Source organism: Heterodontus francisci, chromosome 6 (genome assembly GCF_036365525.1).
Source record: "Heterodontus francisci isolate sHetFra1 chromosome 6, sHetFra1.hap1, whole genome shotgun sequence".
In the NCBI taxonomy this organism is placed as follows: domain Eukaryota; kingdom Metazoa; phylum Chordata; class Chondrichthyes; order Heterodontiformes; family Heterodontidae; genus Heterodontus; species Heterodontus francisci.
This window is the reverse complement of record NC_090376.1, coordinates 56306762-56321869: the sequence shown is the minus strand read 5'-3', so window position 1 is coordinate 56321869 and position 15108 is coordinate 56306762. Positions and strand designations below refer to the sequence as shown.

The following is a 15108-nucleotide window of genomic DNA, read 5'->3' as shown; positions in this document are numbered from 1 at the left end:
TTTTTTTTTGTAACAGACCTCTGCAGAGAGAACTTCTGTATTTTTTCCCAGAGTATGTGTGAGCATGTGTATGTGTGGGGAATTTAAAAAGGGAACTTTCATCTTTCAATCTGTGTGCTAATGCTTTGCTTAGTCACTGGATAAGTCTTGTTTGATCTGATAATTTTGTTGTCTATTAAAGAAATCTGGTTGGTGTATTTTATTCTGTATATGATTGACCGAATCGGTAACTGGGTAAACATTTTTTAAAATATATGTTGTGACCTGTGGAGAAGTGGGACTAGAAAAGACATCCACTCCTCCCACCTCAGTTGTAAAAACAGGGAGAATTAGTGGTCAACTTATTCAAAATGCTTTCACAACTTTTTAGATGAATAACTATAGAACAGTAAAGGCTTGGAAATAAAATGCAAGAAACTGAAAATGTTGAAACACAAAGCTAAGTTAACATCTGTGGCGAGAAAAGGCAGATCAACCTTTCAGATATACAGTCTTTCATTGTCATTAATTGAAGTGTTCCGATGAAGGGCTGTGTGCTTGAAATGTTGATGTCTATTCTCTGAACAGGTGCTGATTGACCTCTGTCCTCTTGTTGAAGAGACTTGAGAGCAGTTCTCGACAAGAAAATGGTCCGTGGCATTGAATGAGGGAACTAAGAGGATTGTTTTAGATTTGATAAATTATCATGCTCAGCAAATTGAGCGATGTGATTAGCATTACGCATTCACAATTAGGTAAAAGCATAACGAAATGTGCAATCACTATACTCTGCTCTAACATTATGCCTTGACCCCCAACTTCCAAAGAGCATTCCTATTGGACCAATAGTTTGAAATCCTGCATTTCCCATGCCAGGCTTTATTGTGTCCTTGAGTGATATTGTTAGTTTGAGCCAAATCACAAAGGTTTATACTACCCAAACTATTTGTGCCTTAGAGTCAGCAGAAAGGGATATTGTCATCCCATCAGTTTGAGCTATTTTTAACTCTAGTGCCAACGACAAAAGGAGAATTTTCTAAGTCATTTCAGCATCTAGTACCTTCTCACACTGTTCCCAAGCCCAGCACAGAAGAGCATCAGAAGGTGAGAACATAAATAGTTGAGTAGTTTATTTTGAGGAAGTGATAAGCCAACTGGAAGTTGCCAAACCCTACGATAAAGTCTCCCTAGGCTTTGAGAGTCTGCAATAAATATCTTGTATGAAAACGAACATCAGCACAAGCTTAAAGTAAAGTCATCATAGGTAAAACTCAGACATGAAAAAAGTATCAGCTGAAAGAGAGGAAATGGATAATAGTGAAGTGCATGATTGAGCTGGGAAAATATACAAAGTGTAGTACCCCAAGGACTGGAGCTGGAGCCTTTATTGTTTCTGATCAACACAAAGCTAGATTCAGAAACACCAGGCAAGTTGCCAAATTTGCAGATGATACCAAACTGGGGGTTTAACAGGCAATTACTTTTGTTGGATCAGCCTCATAAATGGACCCAAACTATGACATGTAAAATTTAAAATAGCTAAATGTAGGATCATGCACATTGGAAGAGAAAACAAGGGATTTACTTTCTTAATGAATGATGTCAAACAAGCTAAAGGAGAGGTTGAAATAAATCAAGGACTCAACATGAAAAAGAACATCACCTTGTCCAATTGTTGCAGGACAGCAATTGATAAAACTAATGGAATGCTGAGCAATATTGCAAAATCAGTGAAGTATAGGATCAATTTTCAGAGTATATGCTTCCAGCAAAAGCCCTGTAGACCCTGCAAAGTCCTCCTTACAAATATTTGGGGTCTTGCGTCAAAATTGGGAGACCTGTCCCACAGACAAGTCAAGCCACAGCCTGACATAGTTGTACTCATAGAATCATATCTTACAGACAATGTCCCTGACACCAACATCACCATCCTTGAATATGCCCCGTCCCAATGGCAGGACAGACCCACCTGAGGTAGCAGCACAGTAGTATACAGTCAGGAGGGAGTTGCTCTGGGAGTCCTCAACATTAACTCCAGACCCCATGAAGTCTCCATCAGGTCAAACATGGGCAAGGAAACCTCCTGCTGATTACCACCCACCGCCCCCTCCCCTCAGCTGATGAATCAGTGCTTCTCCATGTTGAACACCAATTGGAAGAAGCGCTAAGGGTAGCCAGGGCACAGAATGTACTCTGGGTGGGGGATTTCAATGTCCATCACCAAGAGTGGTTCGGTAGTACCACGACTGACCGATCTGGCCAAGTCCTAAAGAACATAGCTGTTGGACTGGGTCTGCGGCAGGTGGCGAGGGAACCAACAAAAGGGACAAACCTACTTGACCTCACCCTCACCAATCTACCTACCGATGCATCTGTCCATGACCGTAGTGGTAGGAGTGACTACCGCACAGTCCTTGTGGAGAAGAAGTCCCATCTTCACATTGAGGATACCCACCATTGTGTTGTGTGGCACTGCCACCGTGCTAAATGGGATAGATTTTGAACAAATCTAGCAACTCAAAACTGGATATCCATGAGGCACTGTGGGCCATCAGCAGCAGCAGCAGAATTGTAGTCAACCACAATCTGTAACCTCATGGCCCGGCATATCCCCCACTCTACCATTACCATCAAGCCAGGGGACCAACCCTGGTTCAATGAAGAGTGCAGAAGGAGCAACACCAGGCACACCTAAAAACAGGGTGTTAGCCTTTTGAAGCTACAAAATGGGACTACTTGCATGCCAAACAGCGGAGGCAGCATGCAATAAACAGGGCTAAGCGATCCCACAACCAATGGAGCAGATATAAGCTCTCCAGTCCTGCCACATCCAGTCATGAATGGTGGTGGACAATTAAACCACTAACAGGAAGAAGAGGCTCCACAAATATCCCCATCCTCAACGATGGGGAAACCCAGCACCAGTGCAAAAGACAAGGCTGAAGCATTTGCATCTATCTTCAGCCATAAGTGCCGAGTGGATGAGCCATCTCGGCCTCCTCCTGAGATCCCCAACATTACAGATGCCAGTCTTCAGCCAATCCGATTCACTCCACTTGGAATCAAGAAACTGTTGAAGGCCCTGGATACTGCAAAGGCTATGGGCCCTGACAACATTCCGGCAACAGTACTGAAGACTTCTGCTCAAGAACTAGCCGTGCCCCTAGCCAAGCTGTTCCAGCACAGCTATAACACAGGCATCTATCTCACAAAACGCAGGACAAATCCAACCCGGCCAATAACCACCCCATCAGTCCACTCTCGATCATCAGCAAGGTGATGGAAGAGGTCGTCGACAATACTATCAAGCGGCGCCTGCTCAGCAATGACCTGCTCACTGACGCTCAGTTTGGGTTCCGCCAGTGCCACTCAGCTCCTGACCTCATTACAGCCTTTGTCCAAACATGGACAAAAGAGCTGAACTCCAGAGGTGAGGTGAGAGTGACTGCCCTTGACGTCAAGGTAGCATTTGACTGAATATGGCATCAGGGAGCCCTAGCAAATCTGGAGTTAGTGGGATTCAGGCGGAAAACGCTGCTGGTTGGAGTCACACCTAGCACAAAGGAAGATGGTTGTGGATGTTGGAGGTCAATCATCTCCATCCCAGGACATCACTGCAGGAGTTCCTCAGGGTAGTGTCCTATGCCCAAACATCTTCAGCTACTTCATCAATGACCTTCCCTCCATCATAAGGTCAGAATTGGGGCTGTTTGCTGATGATTGCACAATGTTCACCATTTGCAACGACTCAGATACTGAAGCAGCCCATGTCCAGATGCAGCAAGACCTGGACAACATCCAGGCTTGGGCTGATAAGTGGCAAGTAATATTCGTGCCACACAAGTGGCAGGCAATGACCATCTCAAACAAGAGAGAATCTATCACCCCTTGATGTTCAATGGCATTACCATTGCTGAATCCCCCTTATCAACATCCTTGGGGGTTACCATTGACCAGAAACTGAACTGGATCAGCCACATAAATACTGTGGCTACAAGAGCAGGTCAGAGGCTAAGAATTCTGCGGTGAGTAACTCACCTCCTGACTCCACAATGCCTGTCCACTATCTACAAGGCACCAGTCAGGAGTGTGATGGAATACTCTAAACTTGCCTGGATGGGTGCAGCTCCAACACTCGAAGCTCGACACCATCCAGGACAAAGCAACCCGCTTGATTGGCAGCCCATTCACTCCCTTCACCACTGACGCACAGTGGCAGCAGTGTGTACCATCTACAAGATGCACTGCAGCAACTCACCAAGTCTTCTTCGACAGCACCTTCCAAACCTGCAACCTCTACCACCTAGAAGGTCAAGGGCAGTAGATGCATGGGAACACCACCATCTGCAAGTTCCCCTCCGAGCCACACACCATCCTGACTTGGAACTATATCGCCGTTCCTTCTCTGTCGCTGGGTCAAAATCCTGGAACTCCCTTCCTAACAGCACTGTGGGTGTACCTAAAGCCCAAGGACTGCAGTGGTTCAAGAAGGCAGCTCACCAACACCTTGTCGGGAGCAATTAGGGATGGGCGATAAATGTTGGCCTAGCCAGCAACGCCCACATCCCATGAATGAATAAAACAACTCGCACATCGTTAGGAAATCTTGGGTAGTGCACCTACAATTTCCTGATGTGTACGTCCAGTAGGGTAAGGGTTTCCGCTGGTAGCGCATACTCAGAAAATAAGCCTAAGAAGGTCTGGTGTAATCATGCTTTAGTCAGTCTGCTACTTGAATACAGCATTTTTCTCTATTCCCTGAGGCATAAAAAAATTGCAAGACCCAGAAGTGATCCACAGAAGGGCCATAGGGCTGATCTCTAATGTCAGAGGACTGACCTATGAGGAAAGCTTTGGAAAATCTGGATTCTTCAGCCTTGAAATGAGGCAACTGAGAGGGAACTGAAGATACAAAGTAGAAAGTTAATTCTGAGCACTTTTCACATTAGACCATGACTGCAGAAGAACAGGATGTAGGAACAAACTTGTAAAAGCCAACTTCAGGACTGATGTTTGAAAGTATTTTTCAATGATTAATAACTGGAATCGTCTTCTAGGCAGGTTAATGAAGGTATAAACGTAGGAATCATTCAAGGGACAATTAAATACTATAATGGGAGAATGTAGGTTTCTGTGACAGGATGAGCTCGATGGGCCAAATGGTCTCCCTCATCAGCTGTACTTATCTTTTTCATATTCAAACATCAGAGGAAGCAGCTATGGCAGAAGACAGCCTACACTGCCCTACTGTCCCAGATGGACTAAGAAATATAGTAACATTCGGCTGTACTGGGGCTAAAGTATAAATTTCAAAAATAAACACTGATTATCCTCTATGTAAGAAAATGGTGTCCTGTAAATAGCATGCTTTTGTTTGGCTATTTCTCATAACTCCATCCTTCAGATTAAGTGCTGTTGGAATGTATTCTACCCTTCCAATGCTGCTTATGCTGTAATCTACATTAACGGCTATCATGTTACCATTAAAAAGAATGGTAATTTATTTATTTTAAAAGTAAACAATTCTGACCCTATGCATAGACATGTCAGCGCACTGTCATTGGAAGCAGCCACTATGGAAAGTTGGAGGGACAGTGGAGAAACCAGAACAGTGTTTTATAAATGGTTACAGTTAATGCACAGTTCATTCACCTGACCTCCTTACACATTTCTCTCCCGTAATAGGGGTTGCATTTGAGCAAGGAAAAATTCTACCTACTCCAGAGACTGTTCCATTTCGACTAACGAGGGACATTGTCGATGGAATGGGGATCACTGGCGTAGAAGGTGTTTTCAGGAGGTAAGTACTAGAAGCTACTTTTGTGTCAGTTACAATATTACACTTGTCTCAATCAGAAAGTAAATATTTTAAACATCAAAACTGATTAACAGTAAATCTGTATTCGTTCATTTCGATAAATTAACAGGCAAATGGATTAAACTTAGATTATGTGACTGTTCCTGTTAAATGGGCCCAAGAATACATTGTGTGCAGGTAGACCATATTCTGTCTTGAAAGTGATGAAGCTTGCAATGTGATTTAATTTAAATTTACCTGACAATGTCCAATAGGAATTCATATGAAATTATAAAGTGCAAGAAAACTGAGTTTGCAACATTTGCCTTGTACCGTGATTGAATTGCAGCTTTGAGTTCACACTTTGTGGTTCAGCAAGTTATTACCAGTTGAGATCCATAAGTCCATGGCGTTGCTGGCTTAATTGTGCCATCATGAGCTGGTGCTGAGCAGGTGCCGAGTGCTTCCCCATGGGGAGGGAGGGTTAAACTGATCCAGCCTCATGTACTCTTCGTCGTTAAAAAGAATGGTAATTTATTTATTTTGAAAGTAACCAATTCTGACATGTCTGTGCATAGGGCCAGCCTACCTACCCTCTTAGTTGATAATGGCACATGATGTAGAATACGTGGAAAGAGAGAGAAAGAAAAATTCCTTAAGTATAGTGCACCACATCTCACCCCTTTGCTCCCTCAGTGGCTTTGTATGCAAATGCACAACCCATTTTAGCACTGAGCCAGAAAGACCATTAATTGACAGCAAATCACAGAGCTACACACCCATGATTTCTCATGATGTGCTCCCTAAACACCCCTCTACCGGCTGCAAAAACTGGATTTGGAATCATCTCTATGGTTCCACGAACACTGGTAGCCCTCTACCACATTGTTCAAATGCCCATTTTTTATGTATGAGTCTCAATAGCAAATGTTAACTGTCCAACAGTGAGAATAGGAGGATAGGATCAGGCTCATGGATGCTCCTTTCCATTGATTTTTTTTTTTCTTCTTCCTTCTCTCCATGATTATTGTGATCTCTTCCAGCAGATTTATGTATAAGCTGCTAGGTGATAAAGGATGTAATTTATATGAATATTGTTTGTTACTGAAAATAAAGCTTGAATTCTGTATTGTTCATATAAACCGTGAAGATTATACTTTCCCACCAAGCTTAGAGGTGGCCTTCAACTTGATACTCCTCAAACCTTATAGGTTTATAGCACAGAAGAAGGCCATTTATCCCATTGTGCCATCTCTTTGCTAGAGCAATCAAAAACTAATTCTACTGCCCTGCTCCTTCCCTACAGCTATGTTTCTTCCTTGGCTTCAAATATTTATCTCCTCGTCCCTTAAAATATGCAACAGTTTCTGCCTCAAGTATCTCTCTTTGATTGAAATAGTTATTATATCTAATCCTTGCAGCACAGTGCTAATTATGACCTTGAAAATTGCATTAGTATTTATGATATAGAACAAACCCTTATAAACCGAAAAATCAGCTTTGATTTCATGAAGTTTCCTAAGTGTACTTTATTCATTATGTAAAATAGACAGGAGAATATATTCTTTGTGGGATCATTGGACTTGAAGTGAAAAAAGTTAGAGGCGAGAGAATACTTTTTCACTTTTGGTGCTTTTTATTACTGGTTGAGTATTTTCAAGTCTGTCATAGTACATCCTGGGCCTTAACAATGTAAAGTGCCCTCTTTTCTGTCCAACGTTGTGCCTCTACAGTGTACCCTCCACTGCACCCATGTGAATTTTCAATTTTCTATGTTAACAATTATAGAACCTCCAAGATTGCCAATTAATGTCAAATTAGAGTTGTTGATCATTACTGTGTAGGAGGACACTTGCAACCAGCTAATAATGGTGATTTATCCCACTCTTTGGGTTAAACTTAGATTCCAGAGGTGAAAGACTGTGAAAACTCGCCCCCCCAGTAACGTTTTCTGTGACCTTTTATCCTTCAGGTGTTGTGAAAAGACAATGGAGGTTATGAGAAGTTCCCAAGAAGCCTTACTAACGATTGTCGAGGTAACTTTTCTTTATCAAATTTATGTCTATTTCTCCATTAAACAGATGCTTAATGAACGTGCAAGTAGTTGGTACACTTTTACTTTCACATTCACCTCAAACACCAAATGCAAGGAGTTCTTGGATATGTTTTTCTCCAAGATTGAGCCCATCTGTGCAGCTCCCTATCCTTCAACCTCCCATCTGCCATCCAGTTCAGGCCAGGACAACTATGTTCATACAGTTTCTGCTCCATACGCCCCACCCTCTCCAAGCTCATCTTATCCATGAGTTCCCCATCTTACTCTCTGACTCCCCTCCCCCACTGAACCTTTCTTCCTGACCCAATCATCAATTGGTGTCTTTTTCTCTGGCACTGTCTAGCTCTCTCCCTCAAAATACCCACTCTCCACTCATCCATCCTGTCCAATTACCATCCAATCCCTAATTTCCCTTTCCTTTATAAGGTCATTGAACATTTAATTGACTCCTAACTTCATGTCCATCTCTCCTGAAATTTCCCCTTTGAATTTCTTCAGTCTGGCTTCTACCTATCTCGCAATCTGAGACGGCCCTGACCAAAGTCACAGACAACATTCTCTGCAACTGACTATGGTGAACTATTCCTCCTCGACCTTTCTGCATTGTTGACCATAATGTTATCCTTCAACACTTCTTCCCTCATTCAGCTCCCTGGGATTGTCCTTACATGGTTTCATTCATACCAATCCAAGCACAGCATACTTCCAGCCATAGTTTTCTTCCCTCCCCGATATCAGCACCTTTGGAGTTCCCCCCAAAATTTAGCACTGACTTACTTCCCCTTTCTTATCTGCATGTTTCCTGCTTAACAATATTATTCATAAGCCTATGTCAGCTTTTGCGTGCATACTGATGATACCCAGCTCTATATCTCCACCACTTCTTTTGGCCCTTTGGCTGTCTTTGTATTTGCCATCACCTTGTCTGCCATAAAATATTTTTTCTTATTCTTTCATGGGATGTGGGCATCGTAGGCCAGGCCAGCATTTATTGCCCATCCCTAATTGCCCTTGAACTGAGTGGCTTGCTACGCCATTTCGAGGGCATGTAAGAGTCAACCACATTGCTGTGGATCTGGAGTCATATGTAGGCCAGACCAGGTAAGGACAGCAGATTTCCTTCCCTAAAGGACATTAGTGAACCAGATGGGTTTTTGCAACAAGCGACAATAGTTTCATGGCCATCATTAGACTGGCTTTAAATTCCAGATTTATTAATTGAATTCAAATTCCACCTTCTGCTGTGGTGGAATTCGAACCCATGTCCCCAGAGCAATACCTGGGTCTCTGGGTTACTAGTCCAGTGATAATACCAGTACACCACCGCCTCCCTGAACAAGTTATAACTTTCCCCAGCTCAACATTGGGAAGACATAAATCATCTTTAGCCCCATCACATTTTCCACTCCGTTGCCACTGAATCCAACCCACACACCAGCCACATTCTCCAGCAGATCATTTGCACTTTGGTCTGTTTTATCTTGGGCTGAACTTTACATCCCGTTTATCACCAAGACTGTTTGCTTCCACTTCCACAATACTGTCCACCTCTGCCACACTCAGCCCCACTGCCTTTGTCACCTTCAAACTCCACTACTCCAATAATCTTTTCTCTGGTCTCCCATCTTCCACCCTCTCTGAATTCCATCTTATCCAAAACTGCCACACATATCCTGACCTACACTAAATCCCACTTACCCAGCACACTATTCTCGTTTTCTTACGTGGGCTCCCTGTCTCCCAATATATTCTATTCTAAATCCTGATCCTCATCTATAAATCCCTCCATGGCCTTCCCCGCCCCATTTCAACAATATACTCCAGCACTCCAACTTCTCCCAAATATCTTGATCTTCAGATTCTTCCTTGCAAACTCTTCCCCCTTCACCCCAGGATTGGTGACAGAGCATTCAGACACTTTACACTTACTTTCTGGAGATGTTAACTGAAGACAATGATGTCCCCTCTCCTGTATAGCACTTCTGTTACCTCCCTGATGCAGCGATGGACTGCAAATTTTGAAGTGTTGCTGATGCCACCTGCTCCTGCCTGGAAAGATCCCCTGGTGTAAAATTTTAGGATGATGATGGGCACTAGCAGTAGAAGTTGGCAAATGCTACACCACTTTTCAAGAAAGGAGGGAGAGAGCAAACGAGGAAGTACAGTCCAGTTAGCCTGACATCAGAGATCGAGAAAGGGCTGGAATCTATTATTAAAGAAGTCTTAATGCACTTAGAAAATCATAGTATGATCTGACAAAGTCAGCGATTTATGAAAGGGAAATCGTGTTTGACAAATTTATTAGAGTTTTTTGAGGTTGTAATTAGTAGCGTAGATTAAAGGGAAACCAGTGGATGTAGTATACATGGATTTACAAACGGCATTCGATAAGGTGCCACACAAAAGATAAATACGCAAGATAAGGGCTCATGGAGTTGGGGGGGTAATGTTAGAGAAGTGGTTAATGGACAGAAATCAAACAGTAGGGATTTCATGTTGGCAGGGTGTAACTAGTGGAGTGCTACTAGAATCAGTCCTGGAGCCTCAGCCATTTACAATCTATATTAATGACTTGGACTAAGGGACAGCAACTAATACATCTAAGTTTGTTGACGATACAAACCTAGGTGGGAATATAAGCTGTGAGGAGGACACACAGAGGCTGCAAAGAGATATAGACAGGTTATTTGACTGGGAAACAAGATGGCAGTTGAAGTACAATGTGAGGAAGTGTAAGGCTACTCACATTGGTAGTAAGAATAGAAATACAGGATATTTTTTAAAAGGCGTGAAACTTGTAGATATTGATGTTCAGAGGGACTTGAGTGTACTTGTACAAGGAACACAAAGTTAGCATGTAGGTAAAGCAAACAATTAGGAAGGCAAGTGGCATGTTGACTTTTATTGCAAAGGGATTGGAGTACAAGAATAAAGAGGTCTTGCTACAATTGTATAGGGTTTTGGTGAGACCACATCTGGAGTACTGTGCGCAGTTTTGGTCTCAATCTTTAAGGAATGATATACTTGCATTGGAGGGAGTACAGCAAAGGTTCACTGGATTGGTCCCTAGGATGAGAGGGTTGTCTTAAGACAAAAGGCTGAGTAAATTGAGTCTATATTCTTTAGAGTTGAGAAGAATGAGAGGTGATCTCATTAAAACTTGCATGATTCTGAAGGGGCTTGACAGGCTAGACACTGAGAGGTTGTTTCCCCTAGCTGGGGAATCGAGAACACGGAGGCGCAGTCTCAGGATAAGGGGCTGATCATTTAGGACTGAGATGAGGAGAAATTTCTTTACTCAAAGAGTTGTGAATCTTTGGAATTCTCTACCCAAAGGGTATATTTAAGGCTGAGATAAACAAATTTTTGGTGTCTCGGAATCGAGGGATATGGGGTACAGGTGAGAAAGTGAAGTTGAAGCCTAAGATCAGCAATGATCGTATTGAATGGCAGAGCAGGCTCGCTGGGCCGTATGATCTACTCCTGCTCCTATTTCTTATCTTCATGAGGGCACATCCCTTGCCACCAGGCCTGCGGAGGAAGAGGAGGAAGGCATCCGGGACCATTTCGCTGCAGGCAAGGCTGTCTGTGATAGGATACTCAGACTCCAGTTTCCTTGAGATGTCATCACCATATCGCAATTGTTCCATGATTCCTTACCTTTCTATCCACCTTCCACGTACCATCACAGTGTCGTCTTGGCTAAAATTCTGGAAGAAAAATTCCGTTACAACTTTATCCAATGACACTTCCAATAGTACATACAAAACTGAACTATTTACCCTCGTGCCTGTCTTCCTGTCTTGAGGGTGCTTTTGCGTGTCGTAGTGCTCCAGTGCAGTGCGACCCCAATGCCGCAGCTGGGTGGGTGAAGGCTGCTGACTTTCACTGCGGGAGACTGCAAGTGGCCCTGCAGGATAACCTCAAGCAGCTCTAAGCCTTGTATTCATTTGAAGGGCTGCACAAGTTTGAGTATCCAGTGAGATCTGAAGTGGATTTCACCTTTCCGAACATTAACTTCATTCTGGCACCAACTATAGCGGATTCTCAGGTGTGCAACAACAATGATATCATCAAGCAGCCAATCACATTGAAGAATTTTCACCGATAGTAAACCAGGAAGTAACCAGCTGGTTTTAATAATTTTTTTAGAATTTTACAGAAAGCGAAGTAAAGATTGGGACATGCTCATGGAATTAAGGTAGAAGCTGAAATATCAAACAAACTTTTTTTTAAAATTAAAAATCCATGGAATTTTATCAAGAACTGGAGAAGTTTGGCATTCCACACTATAAAATTAGTTTTTCAGGGCTAGAGAGGTTTTTCGGTAATTATGATTCAATACACCAATTTAAAAACCCAGTTGCACCTCTTTCAAATAGGCATAACTTTTTCAAGGGTTTTTTTAAACAGGATAATCATGTAAAAAGTGAAAGTTCACATCAGTTTAATGGAAAAAGAAAGATCTCCATTTATATAGCGCCTTTCACGATGTAGGTAACGCAGCAGCCAATTTGCGCACAGCGAACTCCTACAAACAGCAATGTGATAATGACAAATGATCTGTTTTTGTGATTTCTAGTTGATTTTCATCTGTGAGGACTTCAACAGTGCATCCTATGGAGGAGTGGGAAATCCCCGACAGCAACTTCTGGATTTCTGCATCAGGCATGCACAGACACCAAATGTTGCTGTCAATTTCAGAGAGTAATGACAGCAAACGCCGCCATTACAACTGTAAAATCCGGGCCAATATTAAGATCTGTTTTGGCCACTTGGCTCTGGTGTTTACTGTTTTGGAGTCCTATATGCCTATAAAAAAATTATAATTTTGAAGCTCTATCAGTTTACAATGTGGGGGGTGTGTTTATTAAGGAATGCTATTATTAGTCATACAGACCCTCTTCTTAAATTCTCCACACACTTTTCAGGTGCTGCTGTATGATCCTCTTTTTGACTGGACCATGAATCCTTTGAAAGCACTTTACCTACAGCAGAGGCCTGAAGAAGATGCAGACCTCCATTCCACTCTGAACTCTACTGTAGCTGGAGATGACACAGATTGTGATGGAAAAAACAGGTAAGAATCAATGTTAAGATATCTATGCTGCGGCAACTTTAGTGATCATACAATGCCAACGTGACTTAATTCATTGTTATGCACTGCATTCAGGAGCAATAGGCTGCTGGTTTGTGTCACTGATTCCTCACACAGTGGGCCAGATTGGGCGGCTAGTTTCTTTAGCCGGTGCAGACACGATGGGCTGAATGGCCTCTTTCTGTGCTGTAACCTTTCTATGGTTCTATTTTCATTTTTGGGTCGGGACCTCGGTGTCCGGATAATATCAGGTCCCAACCCCTCAGGGCATCAGCATTTTGAATGAAAAGCCAATTATCGGCCAGACAGCACGCTCACCATCCAATTAAGAATGCTGGAGGGCCAATAGGAGGCCCTCCGGCACTGAGAGAGCAGCAGCCTGCCAATGCAGGTAAGGGAGAGAGAGGGCTGCTCAAGATGGAGGCGCCCTCTCAGCTTTTTTAAAATTGTTGAAATTAAGAATGGCCACAGCTGCCAGACTGCCATTCTGGAGGGGGTACTCATTTGTAAGTTGGATGGGGGGTGGTTCTTAAACAAGGGATATGGAGTTGAACCCTCCCTCCACCCACCCCCACTCAGTCTGTTGCCGGGAGGCTGCCTCCTTTCACTGGCCCCTTAATTGGCAACCCCCAACTTGCAGGTGGGTAGCCGTTGCGCCTCCAACCTGGCCTCTTTCAAAATGGCCTGGAGGTAGAAAGATGCCAGCAAACCGGCATGCCTCTCTCCCATGGCAATTCTTCTGCTCACCTGCCTCCAGTCCTGCCCCTATTGGGCTTTGAAAATCCAGCCTAGTATGTTTCCAATATCATCATTGGGCTGAGCAGAGGCCAGGAGCAAAACCACATGGATAAACTTATTACACGATGTTTGCATTCAGTTCAGAAACCTTCATGTATTGTAACTCACTCAAAGTCTTTGTGGCTTTTGGACCTCTATAGCATATAAGGCTTTATTTTGGCATATGGTAACTCGTTATATACAAAACAAAGATGGAGTTTGCCTGTGGTGTAGCCAAGAATCCATCCTTGGTCCTGTTTTCTTCGCCATTACTAGAATTTACAGCGTGGCGATAGGCCACTCGGCCCTATATGCATATTCTTCCATTTCTTTCTCCTTTGTGTACATATCTAGCTTCCCTTTAAAGGCATCCGTGCTGTTCACCTGAGATGTCACCTGAGGAAGTTTGAAAGGTGCTGATCACATAGAGGTTCAAGGCAATAGTGAGTTTCAATGACTCTGGTAAAGCCATCCAGTCATGGATAGGCTTGGAGGTCTGACTGCAGAAGAGATCAAAGACTTCCTCCTTTGTGAAGCATAAGCAGCAAAGACAGGTATCCTCAGACATACCCAAACCACGTTGTGAGGTTATATTTACACTTGCCTCCTGGGGTAAGGGCAGGTCTACTCCGACTGCCTTTACTTCTACTTGTAAAACCCCTCATCTTGCTCCCTGAGGGCAAGAGGAAGTCCCAGAGAAATGCTCATCTATCCAGTGGGAGCTATTTCCACTGAGTGTAATTCTCTTGAACAAGTACAGTAGTAAAGGGAAGAATCAGCAGTAAGCTGCTAAACGGCAAAAGAAGATGCACTTTTTATTTAAAAAAATTAGAGAAACAAACCAAAATGGGAAAAGTCACTACTTCATGGTCACTAGCAAAACCAGGACACATATATATAAGAACTCAAGGCCAGGATGCCAGATTCCAAGTGCACATTTTATACAGGCACATAGCAATGCAGCATTTGCACAACATTGGAAAATTTGGGGAGGTAAAAAGGTAGTCAGATGATGTATAATATAATCCTAATGTGAATCCTAGTTACTTTACCAAGAAATCATTTTATCAGGTTCCATATTTGGAAATCTTCTCCCAAGCTAGTGCCACATTCACCACTTACAATAATCACCTTTCTTGATTGCCCAATTTTAAAGGTCAAATAAATACTAAAAAGGGCTTCTTTACAATATTTACATCATGAAGCAACAGTAAATAATGAACTCTAGCTAAACATATAAATCACTCATTGAGAGTCCAATGAATTACTTTACATGTTCGAAATGTCTTTAGCTAAAAATAAAAGGCGAAACAGTGATGTTGCATTATAAAAATTGATCAGATATAACTCAAAGTTGTGCTGAGGTCCTCAATACTTTTCTACGTGTATCTTGTCTATTTC

General features: G+C 42.8%; 1 protein-coding gene across 2 annotated transcripts in view; it reads left to right on the top strand.

Moving 5' to 3' along the window:
- atm (ATM serine/threonine kinase) overlaps positions 1-15108 on the top strand; it is a 184012-nt gene that overhangs the window by 165328 nt on the left and 3576 nt on the right. For both annotated transcript variants that reach the window (XM_068033717.1, XM_068033716.1), the window contains 3 exons: positions 5665-5779; positions 7749-7812; positions 12764-12912. In XM_068033717.1, the coding sequence (XP_067889818.1) occupies positions 5665-5779; positions 7749-7812; positions 12764-12912 (328 nt within the window). The remainder of the gene's footprint in view (positions 1-5664; positions 5780-7748; positions 7813-12763; positions 12913-15108) is intronic.